Source organism: Lycorma delicatula, chromosome 6, assembly GCF_047948215.1.
Source record: "Lycorma delicatula isolate Av1 chromosome 6, ASM4794821v1, whole genome shotgun sequence".
Classification (NCBI taxonomy): domain Eukaryota; kingdom Metazoa; phylum Arthropoda; class Insecta; order Hemiptera; family Fulgoridae; genus Lycorma; species Lycorma delicatula.
In genome coordinates, this window is record NC_134460.1 from 2963544 (window position 1) to 2975722 (window position 12179).

Sequence of the window (12179 nt, forward strand, 5' to 3'; positions counted from 1 at the left end):
GAAAATGTTCATGTTGTGAGTTTTTTCTTGAGTGTAACGCGAGCGTTTTTGTTCTTGATTTTCTTGTTAAATTCTATGTATCAGTGGTGTCTTCTAGTATAAAGCCAATTTACTTCAGATCCTCTCTTATTTCTCTGATCCATCTGCATCTTGTCTTGCTGCTTTTCTAATTGAGATTGTACTGTATTAGCTGTTTCAGAAGTCTTGAATCTTCCTTCCATCTTCATGATATGTCCAAAGAATCCTAGTCTTCTCTTAACGCATGGTATCAATGATGGGTTCTAACTCTTTGTACGTGACTTTATTGGGCACAATCCACCACTGCCCGTCTTTCTGGTACTTTTTATTGATACAGGTTCTTCCAATTCTTCTCAATTTTTATCTGGAGTCTGTCTGTTCATTCAGGTGGAAGAGTATTTCTGCTGCATAAGTGGCTTCTGGTTTTATAACTGTTGTAGCGTCTTATTTTTGGATTTATTGATAGGCATTTATTATTGTAAGTGTATCAGGTTAATTTTTGAGCTTTAGCTAGTTTGTTTCTTCTTATTTGGATTGAGGTTTTTTCATTTACGTTGTTTGTTATTATTTCTGTGAGGTATGTAAATCGGGTTACTATTTTGATTTTATTATCATTCATGTTTACTTCTTTTAATTGTGTTGGTTTTTAGGGAATAATTTCTGTTTTTTGAATTTTGAGACCCAATTTCATTTACAATGTTTTAAAGTTTTAATATCTGTGATTTTGCTTTGTCAATGTCATTTGCTAGCAGTGCTAAGTCATCAGCAAAACACCAAGACAGTTTGTTTTGATCTTTCAGCCTTTTTTTGAGCTATTCCCTCATTACCATTTCTAGATTGCAATTGAATAATAGCAGTGACAGTCCATTACCTTGGTACAGACCTGTTTTGATCTCGAAAGGTTCTGAGAGCTCACCTCTGAATTTTACCTTCAACTTAGTGTATGTGAGTGTCAGTTTTATCATGTTTATTAATTTGATATCTAATCAGAGTTGTGTTAGAATTTTTAGTAGACATTCTCTGTGGATGCAATCGCAAGCTTTCTTGAAATCTACAAATGTTATCACAATGTCTCTGTTTCGTTTCCTGTGTAATCCATTATTATGAGGGATGTTCAATAATAAATGAGACAAACTGATGTAGAGAAAAAACTATTTATTTAATGACAATGAAACTTACACTTCTTTTCAACATAGTCTCTAGAAAAATTTACATACTTGCCCTACTGTTCTTTGAGCTTTCTGATTCCCACAGTGTAGAAGTCCTTTACCTTGCTCTTTGAATCATTCGTGTACTGCTTTTTTGACAGTTTTGTTATCATCAAACTTCTTGCTGCATAAAAAATTTTGAATGAGCTGAACAAATGAAAATCAGAAGGGGCAAGGTATGGGCTGCAAGGAGGATGTGGCAACACCTCCCTACCCAACTTCTTGAGCATTTTCCTGTTCTCTGAACAATGTGGGGGCGTGCGTTTTCATGCAAGAGAATCATACATTTTGAGAGAGTCCCCTGACGTTTTCACCTTATCATAGGTCTCTTTTCTGTTTGAGCACGTTAGAATAGCACTCACTGTTCATTGTACATTGTTCTTCTAAATAGTCACTTAAAATTGGGCCTTGCAAGTCCCAGAAGATCATCAACATCACTTTACCAGCTGATGCATGTTATGAATTTTTTTTTGTGGGCAAATCCAGATGTTTCCACTCAAGACTTTTGCCATTTAGAGTCAGTCTCGAAATGATGTATCCACGTTTTACTACATGCTGTAGAAAGACATTAGCTTCTGCTTCAAACTGTTCTTTGAGCTCAGAACAAATGCGAATCTGTTGGCTCTTTACATGGGCTTGAGTTAAATGTATTAGAACCCATCTCAAACACGTACATTATGAATGATTTTATGTGTGGTTCCAACACTAATATTACAGAAACTAGCAATTTGGGAAATTTTGATTCACCTGTCTTCACGGATATGATCATTTATGTGATTTTGTTGCATGGTAGTCAAAACTTGAACTGATTTTACTGAGCGATGGAGATCAGTCACATTTTTTCTGCCCGAATTCAACTGTACCACCCACTTATACATGTTACTGCATTTAAACATTTTTCACCATACTGTTTCAACATGCTTGAGTAAATTTCTGTCGGTTTCACACCTTCTGATAGCAAAATTTTATCACTGAACTGTACTGCTAACATTTTGAAATTAATAAAAGAAGTTATGTTTAAATTAATTATGATCAAACATGATTAAATGTGTTCCCAAGGTTGCCAACTTGATCCTCAAAATGTTTCATTGTCATCGAATAAACCATTTTTTCTACATCAATTTGCCTTGATAATTATTGAAAGTCCATTATAGCTTGAGACTCATGATCTGGTCTGGATAGCTCCTCCAGGGTCTGAAACCTGCCTGGTGTTCTCCTAGTTCTTTCTTGAGTTGTGAACCAATCCCGTCGGGGATAATTGTTAAAAGAATTTGGTATGTTGTGTCTAGGATTGAGATCTGTAATTGTTAGGGTCTGTTTCGCCCCCGTTTTTTATGTAGCAGATGGATGAAGGCTATCGTGCAGTGTTCAGGTAGTCCTGCTTTGATCTAGATGTTGACAAGCGATTGATGAAGGTAAATTTTTTCTGATCTTTCTGCATGTTTCCAGATCTCTACAAAAGTCTGATTTTCTCCCGCTGCTTTGTAATTTTTTATCTCGCCCAGTGCTTGGTAGACTTCTTTTATTGTGGGAGGGTTGAAGTTTACTGGTGGTGTTGATGTTGAAGATTAGAAATTCTGTCGGTTCTTCGCAATTTAGGAGTTTGTTGAAATATTGAATGATAAATTTTCTTTATTGATTTGTATATTATACAGGCCTTATATTTTATATAGGCCTTGTACAGGTCTTTTATTTTATGCAGGCCATTGTGTATTTATATATTGGCCTATGTATAAAAAAATCTCCACACCTACTTTTATCAATTTCATTGAAATTTAGGTATGTTATAGTAGTGTATATAAAGTTGTACATGTGAAAATTTGGTGAAGATTGGTTGGGGTGTTGTTGAGTTAGTTCAATTTAAGATTGAAAAACTTTGAGCAGGGCAAGTCAGAAGCATGGTTTGTGATGATGTTTTAAGTGTTGGATGTTTCTTTATCTGCCGTATCAATTGTGAATGATAACTAGGTATGTGTTTTTTGTCTGAGGGTTATGTTAACTGTATATTTAATGAATTAGTTGAAACTGATGCTTGTGAGTAGGGTCTGCTGTTTTAATTGAATGGTATGTATTACGTTGCACTCTGAAAATCAGTGTTTTTGCATGCAAAATAGTGAGAGCATATAATAAAATAACAAAAAGTCAGTCCTCTTGCACAGAAGTGCGCAAGAGTTTTTTTAATAATGAATAAATTTTCAAACTGATATGTATTTAATGTACAGACTGTGAAGTATTTTTATGTAATTATTTTATCCATTGAACATCACAATTAATATCCTCATGATGGTTGTAGAATTTACTCTATTAAAATATGCAAACATGTAGTTAATGAATTCCATGCGCATAAAAATTTGGTGTTAGATCTCTCAGTGAGATTCCTCTCGCATAAGATTCTCTAGAATTCTCCTTTCATCAGTATTTACATTATATTTTTTCAGTATGAAATTGTTTTATTAATATTTTATAAAAGCATTATTAATTTTTTAATTTAAAAAAGTCATTATTTAATTAAAAAAATGTCGTTATTTATGATATTGTTAAAGTTTGTGTGTTATTTATTTTCAGTTATTAATGAAGAATCCTTAAATATTAAGATATTTTAGATATAAAATATTTTTTTAATAAAAATGTTCCTATTTATTATACTTCCTTGTACAAAGTAAAGGAGGTATTGTGATCATGAAAAATTTCGGTTTTCAGATTCCAATGGAAATATCCATTTTGATCATCCCTGAATCCATTTTCACTAGTTTTGCCATGACGTCTGTATATATGTACATATCTCACATAACTCAAAAATGATTAACTATAGGATGTTGAAATGTTAGATCTAAAACTGTTGTGCACATCCCCTTTTGATTGCCATAGACTGAACCAAAGGTGTCCCAAATTCCAAAAAAAATTTGGATTTTGGACTTTTTCTTAACTGCAGTAATAAGCCCTCATTGAGAGCTAATGATATATCATAATTGGTATTTATTTTCATTGGTTCCAGAGCTATAGCCAAATAAAGATTATTATTATTGTTGTAATAAAACTTTAATTAATGAAATATTTGGATCTTACAAGGGAAGACACATCGATTCAAATTGGACCTAATCTCCTTTTTATTTTTTTAATTTAAATATATTGATTTATTAATAGTTATTGCAAAAACGTTTTTACAGTAAATAATTCAATGATAACAGTAAAACAGTTTTTATGATAAATATTAATTCGGAAATAAAATTTTATGTACTTTTAAAAATCTGTTAATGTAATAATAAGTAAGTTAATCTGTAATTGTGTAATAATAATATCTGTTTATGTAATAATAGGCATTATTATATATCTGTATGTGCAATAGGTTTGGTGAAACATCGATTATTCAATATTCATTTATAATCCAAAATTATAATTTAGAATCATATTATTTTTGGATTTTCTAGTTTAATTTCTGTTTAATTTCATTTGATTATTCTGAAATTTCTGTATAAGTTTATTTACATTAAAGTTAACTACAGATGAAAAATAGATCCTTACAAGATTATGCACTGATGCATATATACCTGATCTTTAATAAATTGCAAAAAATTCTTATTATTTAGTTCATTACTCCTCTGATATTGTTGGACAGTATTCTCCCTAAGTCGGACTTGATCATCATTTCGTTTATTTTTTGTTAACAATCTTTGCTTTGATATAATTCTTCTGATCTTAATTTGTGTACATGTTCTCCAGTTTTCACATTTTCTCCCTTTATTCATCATCCTCTGTTAATCTTTTTATTCTTTTCTTGGTCTTAACATTCTCTTCCTCTTTATATTTATCTTCTCTTAATTTTTTATTCTTCCCTTGTTAACATTTTCTTCCTCTTCATATTCATCTTTTGTTTTGTTTTTTTGAGATATATTTCTTCATATGTTATCTTTCTCTTTCCTGTATGATTGTTTCTTTTTCATTTTTGTTTATTCATCAATAATCCAATAATAAAAACAATATTTTACATCGTAAGGTCGGAATTAACATTTGTAACCAGTATTCAAGAGTTCATTAAACAGAATAGTTTTATTATTATTAAGGAGAGTTGTACCCAAAAAAAATCTTCTTCGCCAATTTTTTTTGCACAATCTTGTTATTCATATTTTTCTGATTAATTTGTTATAATATTTATTTTTGTACGATAATTATAAATGCATTTAATAAAATTAGACATGTTGCATATTTCAGTATTTAAAAGTTTTCAAAAAATGTGCTTTATATTTTGTGTTTGACTTAGTTTTGAAATGTTGGGTTGGCAGTATATCTACAGCTGGTCTTGTAGAGAAAAGAGCTAATTTGTTGTATCTTTGTGTGCTGTTATAATTTAGCAAGTTGTTTGCTGTTTTTTCTTGTGTGTAAGCATGCCTTGTATTTACTTTGTGTTACTGTTTCGATAATAATTATAAGCATACCTAGGTCATAAAAGGTTTTTAAAAAGTGTAAAATAACTTAATTTCTGTACAAAAAATGATCAAAACATAACCTCGACTAGTGAAAAGGGAATATATCAACTCCTCTTCAATTTGATGTAAGTAAAATTTTCAGTAGAAGCTCTTCAGATAAAAAAAATTCAGAATCTTGCACAAGTATAATGAGTTCATGAATGTAGATGATGAAAACATAATTATTTCTTTATCATTACTTCAAAATATGTTACTGGAGGGTAGGGTTATGTCGGGAATGTGGTGGTAATTTGAAAGTAAATTTATCCAAAAGAATTGGTCTTGCATCATTGATAAGTGTTTCTTGTGGTAACTGTGATGCTGATAAAAGCTTTGTCTCCTTATCCGCTATTAAAACCAATTGTGATGATAAAGAACATGCTTTATATGATATAAATGTGAGGCTTTTTTATGGGCTTCGTGTGATAGACAGAGGATATACTTCTGCTCTTATATTGAGTGGAATTTTAAATCTTCCTTTAAATATGCTGTTTAATCTATTTGTGAAGATTTAATGTTGGAAGCTGTAGATGAAAGAGTTTAAGTGAATGAAGGAAGTACAGATTTAAGTATAGCGCTTGACGGTACATGGCAGAAACATGGTTTCACATCGCTCAATGGTATCGTTACAGCAACAAGCACGGACACAGGTAGTCATTGATGTGGCAATCATGACCAAACACTGTAGGTGTAAAAATAGACCGACCAATGAACATAGAATTTCTTGTCAGGTGAACTACAGTGGTGTGAGTCAGGGGATGGAGACCAATGGAGGGAAGAAGTTTTATGAGCGGTTAACTGTCTAGGAGATGGGATTCAAAACCTTTTTCATGTGTAGAGGAACTGTATGGAGATGATTTCAAAATAAAGAAGTTGGAATGCATAGGCCACATGCAAAAAAGAATGAGAAAGCATCTTCAAAATCTGAAATTAAGTTATAGAGGAATGAAATTAGGCGATGGCAGTTCTGTGAGTGGATGTAATAGGCTGACAGACACAGCTACAATTAATATTCAAAATTATTATGCCTTAGCCATTATGAGAAATACTGAAATTTGGTATTCAGTGTATAAAGCAGTGCGGGCTGAGTTTTTCCATTTGAGTTCAACTGATGAAAAACCTCAACATGGACTGTGTTCTTGTGTCGATAGCTGGTGTAGTTTCAAATAGCCAAGGCAGAAGGTAAACCATACAATCATTCAAAGCATTTTCATTTACCTGCTATTGTCATGAGCAAAAAAATGGAATTTTTAGAGACCTATCGGCTAAAGATCTTTTGGTAAGGTGCGTAAAAAGTAAAACACAGAATACCTAATGTAATTTGGCCACGACTGCCAAAAACAGTCTTCACTGGGTTTCAAATGCTTCAGCTTGGTGTATATGAAGCCATAAGTACTTTTAGTAAAGGGAATATTATCAAATGCTTAGTTTTGAAAAGACTAGGAATCATTCCCAATGTCAATTGTGCCCAGGTGATGAAATCACTTGATAAAGGAAGGGTTGCTGGAGCTGATCGTGAACTGTATGAACTAACAAAAAGGGTTTCAAAAAAAAAGCAGGGCTAAGAGAGTGTTAGAAGATGTCTTAGAAGAAGAGGATCAAGCTGCAGGCCCATCATATGCTTCAGGAATACATTGACGGGTAAAATAAACTATGTATTTAAAACTTTATCTTTGTTTTCTGAAAACTTCATTTTTCTGGCTTTATGCATCTTTTTCTCTATGTAAGATAAAGGAATGATTTTTTTTGGGGGGTATTGTCACTTACATACACTAATGTTTGTTGTAAGCAGAATTACATATAAGTTAATCATCTACAAAAAAAAATTAAAAATTGAAAATCATCTTTTTTTTAGCTTTTTCTAAAAAAAATTATAACTGCAATGTAATACAAAATTAAAAAAAATCTTTCCCCCAAATGGCTCCAAAAACTATGCTTTATAAACTATAAATTTAGAATCAATTGAATTACAGGATGATGAGAAAAAGGAACGTAAAATCTTCTAATTTAACATTACAGAGATAAAATGTTTTTTTTAATCATTTTGGCCACTTTTACTTTTTCTTTTTTCTGTTATTTGCTGTAAAATTCTTAAGTTATTACATTTTGATCTAGATATTGCCTACAAAAAGTTAATAACTTGAAATTTCTACCAGGTACCTTGCCTAACTTTTTAAAACTTCCCAATTGTAAAATGAAGTAATATATTGTGAACCTCCTCCCCATTATGGTTGCATAAATAATGGATTGTCCCTAATATATAATCTAATCTACTCTATTATGATTTCCAGATTTTGAACAGCAATGCTTTATTATTTGTAAAGTACCTCAGAATTATTAATGTTTTTTCTTTTTTTCTATAATAATAATATTTGATTTTTTATTTCAGACTGTTTTTGATGATCTGGAAGGTAAAGAGCTATTAAATGCCGTGAAACGTTCAAATCCATTTGAGACTATAAGTAATGGTATATTTTTAAATAGAGCTGCTATGAAGATGGCAAACATGGATAGAGTATTCGATTTTATGTTTACTAATCCTGTTGATCGTGATAATGTAAGTATAGTTATTTTATGATGTACTTTTAACTTGCTAATATGATATTTAAAAGTCAAGTTCCATACGACTAATATAACTTACAATGGAAATAGTAAAATATTGGTATATCATTATTTCTTAAGTTATAATTTATAACATTACAACCAAATAAATTGCAACAAACCATTTGACAACTACCATTTATGGTGCTTTGAGATGATTATCATTGAATGATATTCATTGATATCAATGATTGTTAACTAGGATTCTTTATGTGAAGGTGTACAAATATTCTGTCTAATATCTGTAATTTTGTAAATGTCCTCTCAAATATTGGTTTCATTACATGTTTACCTGTTGTAAAGTAATAATCTTTCTGTAGCTATCTTTCAATACTAGCGCATTACTCTCCCTTTTTTACTTCCTCTTACACAATATCTCATCTTTCATTCCTCACCATCAGTTTTCCTTAGTGATTCTAAAGGAGCAATATATCAAACTGTATTGGTCATCCTCATACTGAATCCCGGTAAAGATAATTCATGCCCTTCCAGTTATTGCTCTATATCCTTGACCAGATATCATGTGTAAGTTGATGGAACATGTGGTAAACCGTTGCCCAGTGTGGTACCTTGAGAGAAATGCCCTAATTACCCCCTGAACAATGTGGTTTCCATCAAGGTAGATCAGCTATCGATCATTCCAGTTGCCCTGGAATCTATTATTCAAAATGGCTTCTTACTTCGCCAGTGCCTGGTTGCGATATTCTTTGATATGCAAAAGGCATATGACACAGCTTGGATGAGAGGAATCCTAAACAAACTACATGAGGAAATCTCTTTGCATTTATCAGGGCTTTCCTCAGCAGTCAGTCCTTTTGAGTTCGAGTTGGAACGTTGATATCCGGAAGTTGCACAGTAGAAAACGGAACACCACAGGAAAGTATCCTAAGCGCTAACCTTATTTGCCTTAGCCATAAATAGTGTAACAAACTGCATGCAAAAATCCGTTATGTATCCTTTATTTGACAGTTTTTGAATTTACGTAAATTCTAGAACTTTAGCCACTAGCAAGAGGTTGCTCCAAAATACCATAATCTATTTAGAATCATGGTGTAAAATGACTAGATTCACATTTTCTTCAGAGAAAACAAAATGCATCTGCTTTTCACGCTTGAGAGAATATACTGACCCTCAAGTGTTAATACATGGTGAACCAGTTGAAGCATAAATATAGGTTAGATTTTTGGGAATGTGATTTCATCAAAGACTTAACGTGGATAACACATTTAAAGGAGCTGAAGTTAAAAAGGCTTAAAAATATTGGACATGCTGAGAGTTTTGTGAGTATCTAATACACGGTGAGGAGCTGATCGAGTATGCATGTTGCACTTATACTGAGCTCTAGTCTGTTCCTGCTTGGACTATGGCTGTATGGCCTATTGGTTCAGTCGGTCCACCACTTTTAGAATGCTGGATTTCGTGCATGATTCTTTCACACATCTTGTTACAGGTGCTTTTCACTCAAGCCCTGTGGTAAGTATGCTGGTATAAAGTGGTGAGAAATCCCTTTCTAATAGATGGAATCAATTGATTTGCACTTACATAGCTTGCATTAAAGTGCAGCGAAATCATCCTACATTTGATGTGGTGTTCTCTTACCAACATCTGATTTGATACCAAGAACAGCAGAGAGCTACTGCTTCACCAGGCATCAGAGCAAACTGCCTTTTTTCAGCTCTAAATATACAGTTACCTCCAGTTCTTACTGTTGTTGCTCCATGTTATTTCCCTCCTTGGCAGCCTTCTATCGTTAATTACTGCTTTGATCTTTGTCAATATAATAAAAAGAACACAAATGCGGTTATTGTACAAAACGACTTTTATAACATTAGAAATAGCATGAATTCTGATTTTACAGTTCATACGGACAGCTCTAGAAACATTAAATCAGTTGATTGTGGTTGGCAATGCAGAACATACATAATTGGCTTTACCAGCATCACCAGTATTTTTGTTGCAGAACTATATGCCATTAATAAGCCTTATATATGGTTAGCCCAAAATTTCGACATGTTATTGTTTGCTCAGATTCCATGAGTGCCTTACAGGCAATTAGTGATGTGTACTCCAGGTACACATTTGTGTGTGAGATACAGTGTGTTATTTTGCAAATGACTAGTCATAATGCAACCCACCGGGTTGGTGTAGTGGTGAACGCGTCTTCCCAAATCAGCTGATTTGGAAGTCGAGAGTTCTAGCGTTCTAGTAAAGTCAGTTATTTTTACACAGATTTGAATACTAGATCGTGGATACCAGTGTTCTTTGGTGGTTGGGTTTCATCAATTAACCACACATCTCAGGAATGGTCGAACTGAGAATGTACAAGACCACACTTCATTTATACTCATACATATCATCCTCATTCATCCTCTGAAGTATTATCTGAAAGGTAGTTACCAGAGGCTAAAAAGGAGTAAAGAAGTCATAATGCAACAGTGAGTGAGCTTCTGCTGGATCCCCAGCCATATAGGAATTTCAGGCAATGAGCGCACAGACAGTGCACCAAAAGAGGCTTGTCTTCAGCCTTCTTTTACTAGGTGCATTTCTTCTAACGATCTTGTCTTTTTCTTGAAGAGAGTTGTTCATGATGTGTGGAAAAGTGAATGGGATGCTACCATGAACAATAAACTTCATCCAGTTAAAAACACTGATTCATCTAGGAGCTCCTTATGCAGAAATAACTGTCAAGAAGAGGTTATTATCTGCTGTTTGTGAATAGGGGGCACATTAGGCTCACTCATGGATATATGATGACTTAAACAGATACATCAGTTTGTGCTCGCTGTGGCTACCGACTGACAGTGCACCACATCCTTGTGGATTGTATCTGTTATGCGGCATTGCGTCGCAAGTTTAAACTAGGGGTTAACATTAAAACAATTCTGGGAGATGATGAATTGTTATCTTCTGTTTTACAATCTCTCTGAGCCGTCTATTTATATTCAGCTATATAAATTACTCTAGTGTATTCCAAGTATTCATGCCATTTGCTGTAATGCAGATTATAATTTTATTTTTCAAGATATATAATGCAATATTATCGTTTTGTTATTTCGCTTTTAGCATCTATTACAGGTTTTATATTTTAAAGTCGTATTTTGCGTGTCAGTGTTATTAGCCTTTAAATTATTTTAACTGTCAGGTTTTTGTAGAACAAATATCATACCTTAACGGTGATAACATGTGTTTTTCACCCTGAAAAAGCAAAAAAAAAAAAAAAAACTGAGTGGCTGGATAAGTTTCAACCAAATTATTGGCGTTTGTGATTTGTGAGGAAGCAGTAAATGTAAGGACTGCTTGATAAAAATATTGTAGCAGAATGCAAGATGTGGCTTTGTGTAAGAACTTAAAACAGCACTTAAGACTTAAAATGTACACGCACAACATAGCACAGATGTACGATAGGAGGGAAAACATTGTTTTTGGATTTTTTCCAAATCTGTTGTTGAATGATGTAAAGGAGGTAGACATATTTAAAATATTGTTACCAGAGAATTTTTCTTATTGTTTTTTTATGATTGATTACTTTAGGTTTCTTGAATGTAACTATTATTTCTAAAAATCAGTTAGTGGATCAGTTTCTACAGTTCATTTTCAGTCCCATAGAAACTCTGAAGGTAAAAATAATCACTAACAGTCTATGGTATTTGCGGCAACTGTCAGCAGATCTACTGTAAAACTGCTTAAGCAGTGGAAATCTGAACAGATCTGTATGTAGTAATGGGAGATAAGGTACTTGGCAAGGTGATAACTACTCTAGAATACGTTTATGGTTAGATTATCCTTTCTATCATCCACTCCTTTAACCTTGATTTAACCTTGATCTTTAGGTTTGTGAGTGTAGTTCTGTGCTGTGGGTGCTGGGACCTTAACAATGGAGACAGTGCAT

The 12179-nt window shown here is 32.9% G+C and overlaps 1 protein-coding gene across 1 annotated transcript in view; it reads left to right on the forward strand.

Moving 5' to 3' along the window:
- Cmtr1 (Cap methyltransferase 1) overlaps positions 1-12179 on the forward strand; it is a 105267-nt gene that overhangs the window by 33202 nt on the left and 59886 nt on the right. Inside the window, exon 5 of the mRNA XM_075367888.1 lies at positions 8079-8246. Within this exon, the coding sequence (XP_075224003.1) occupies positions 8079-8246 (168 nt within the window). The remainder of the gene's footprint in view (positions 1-8078; positions 8247-12179) is intronic.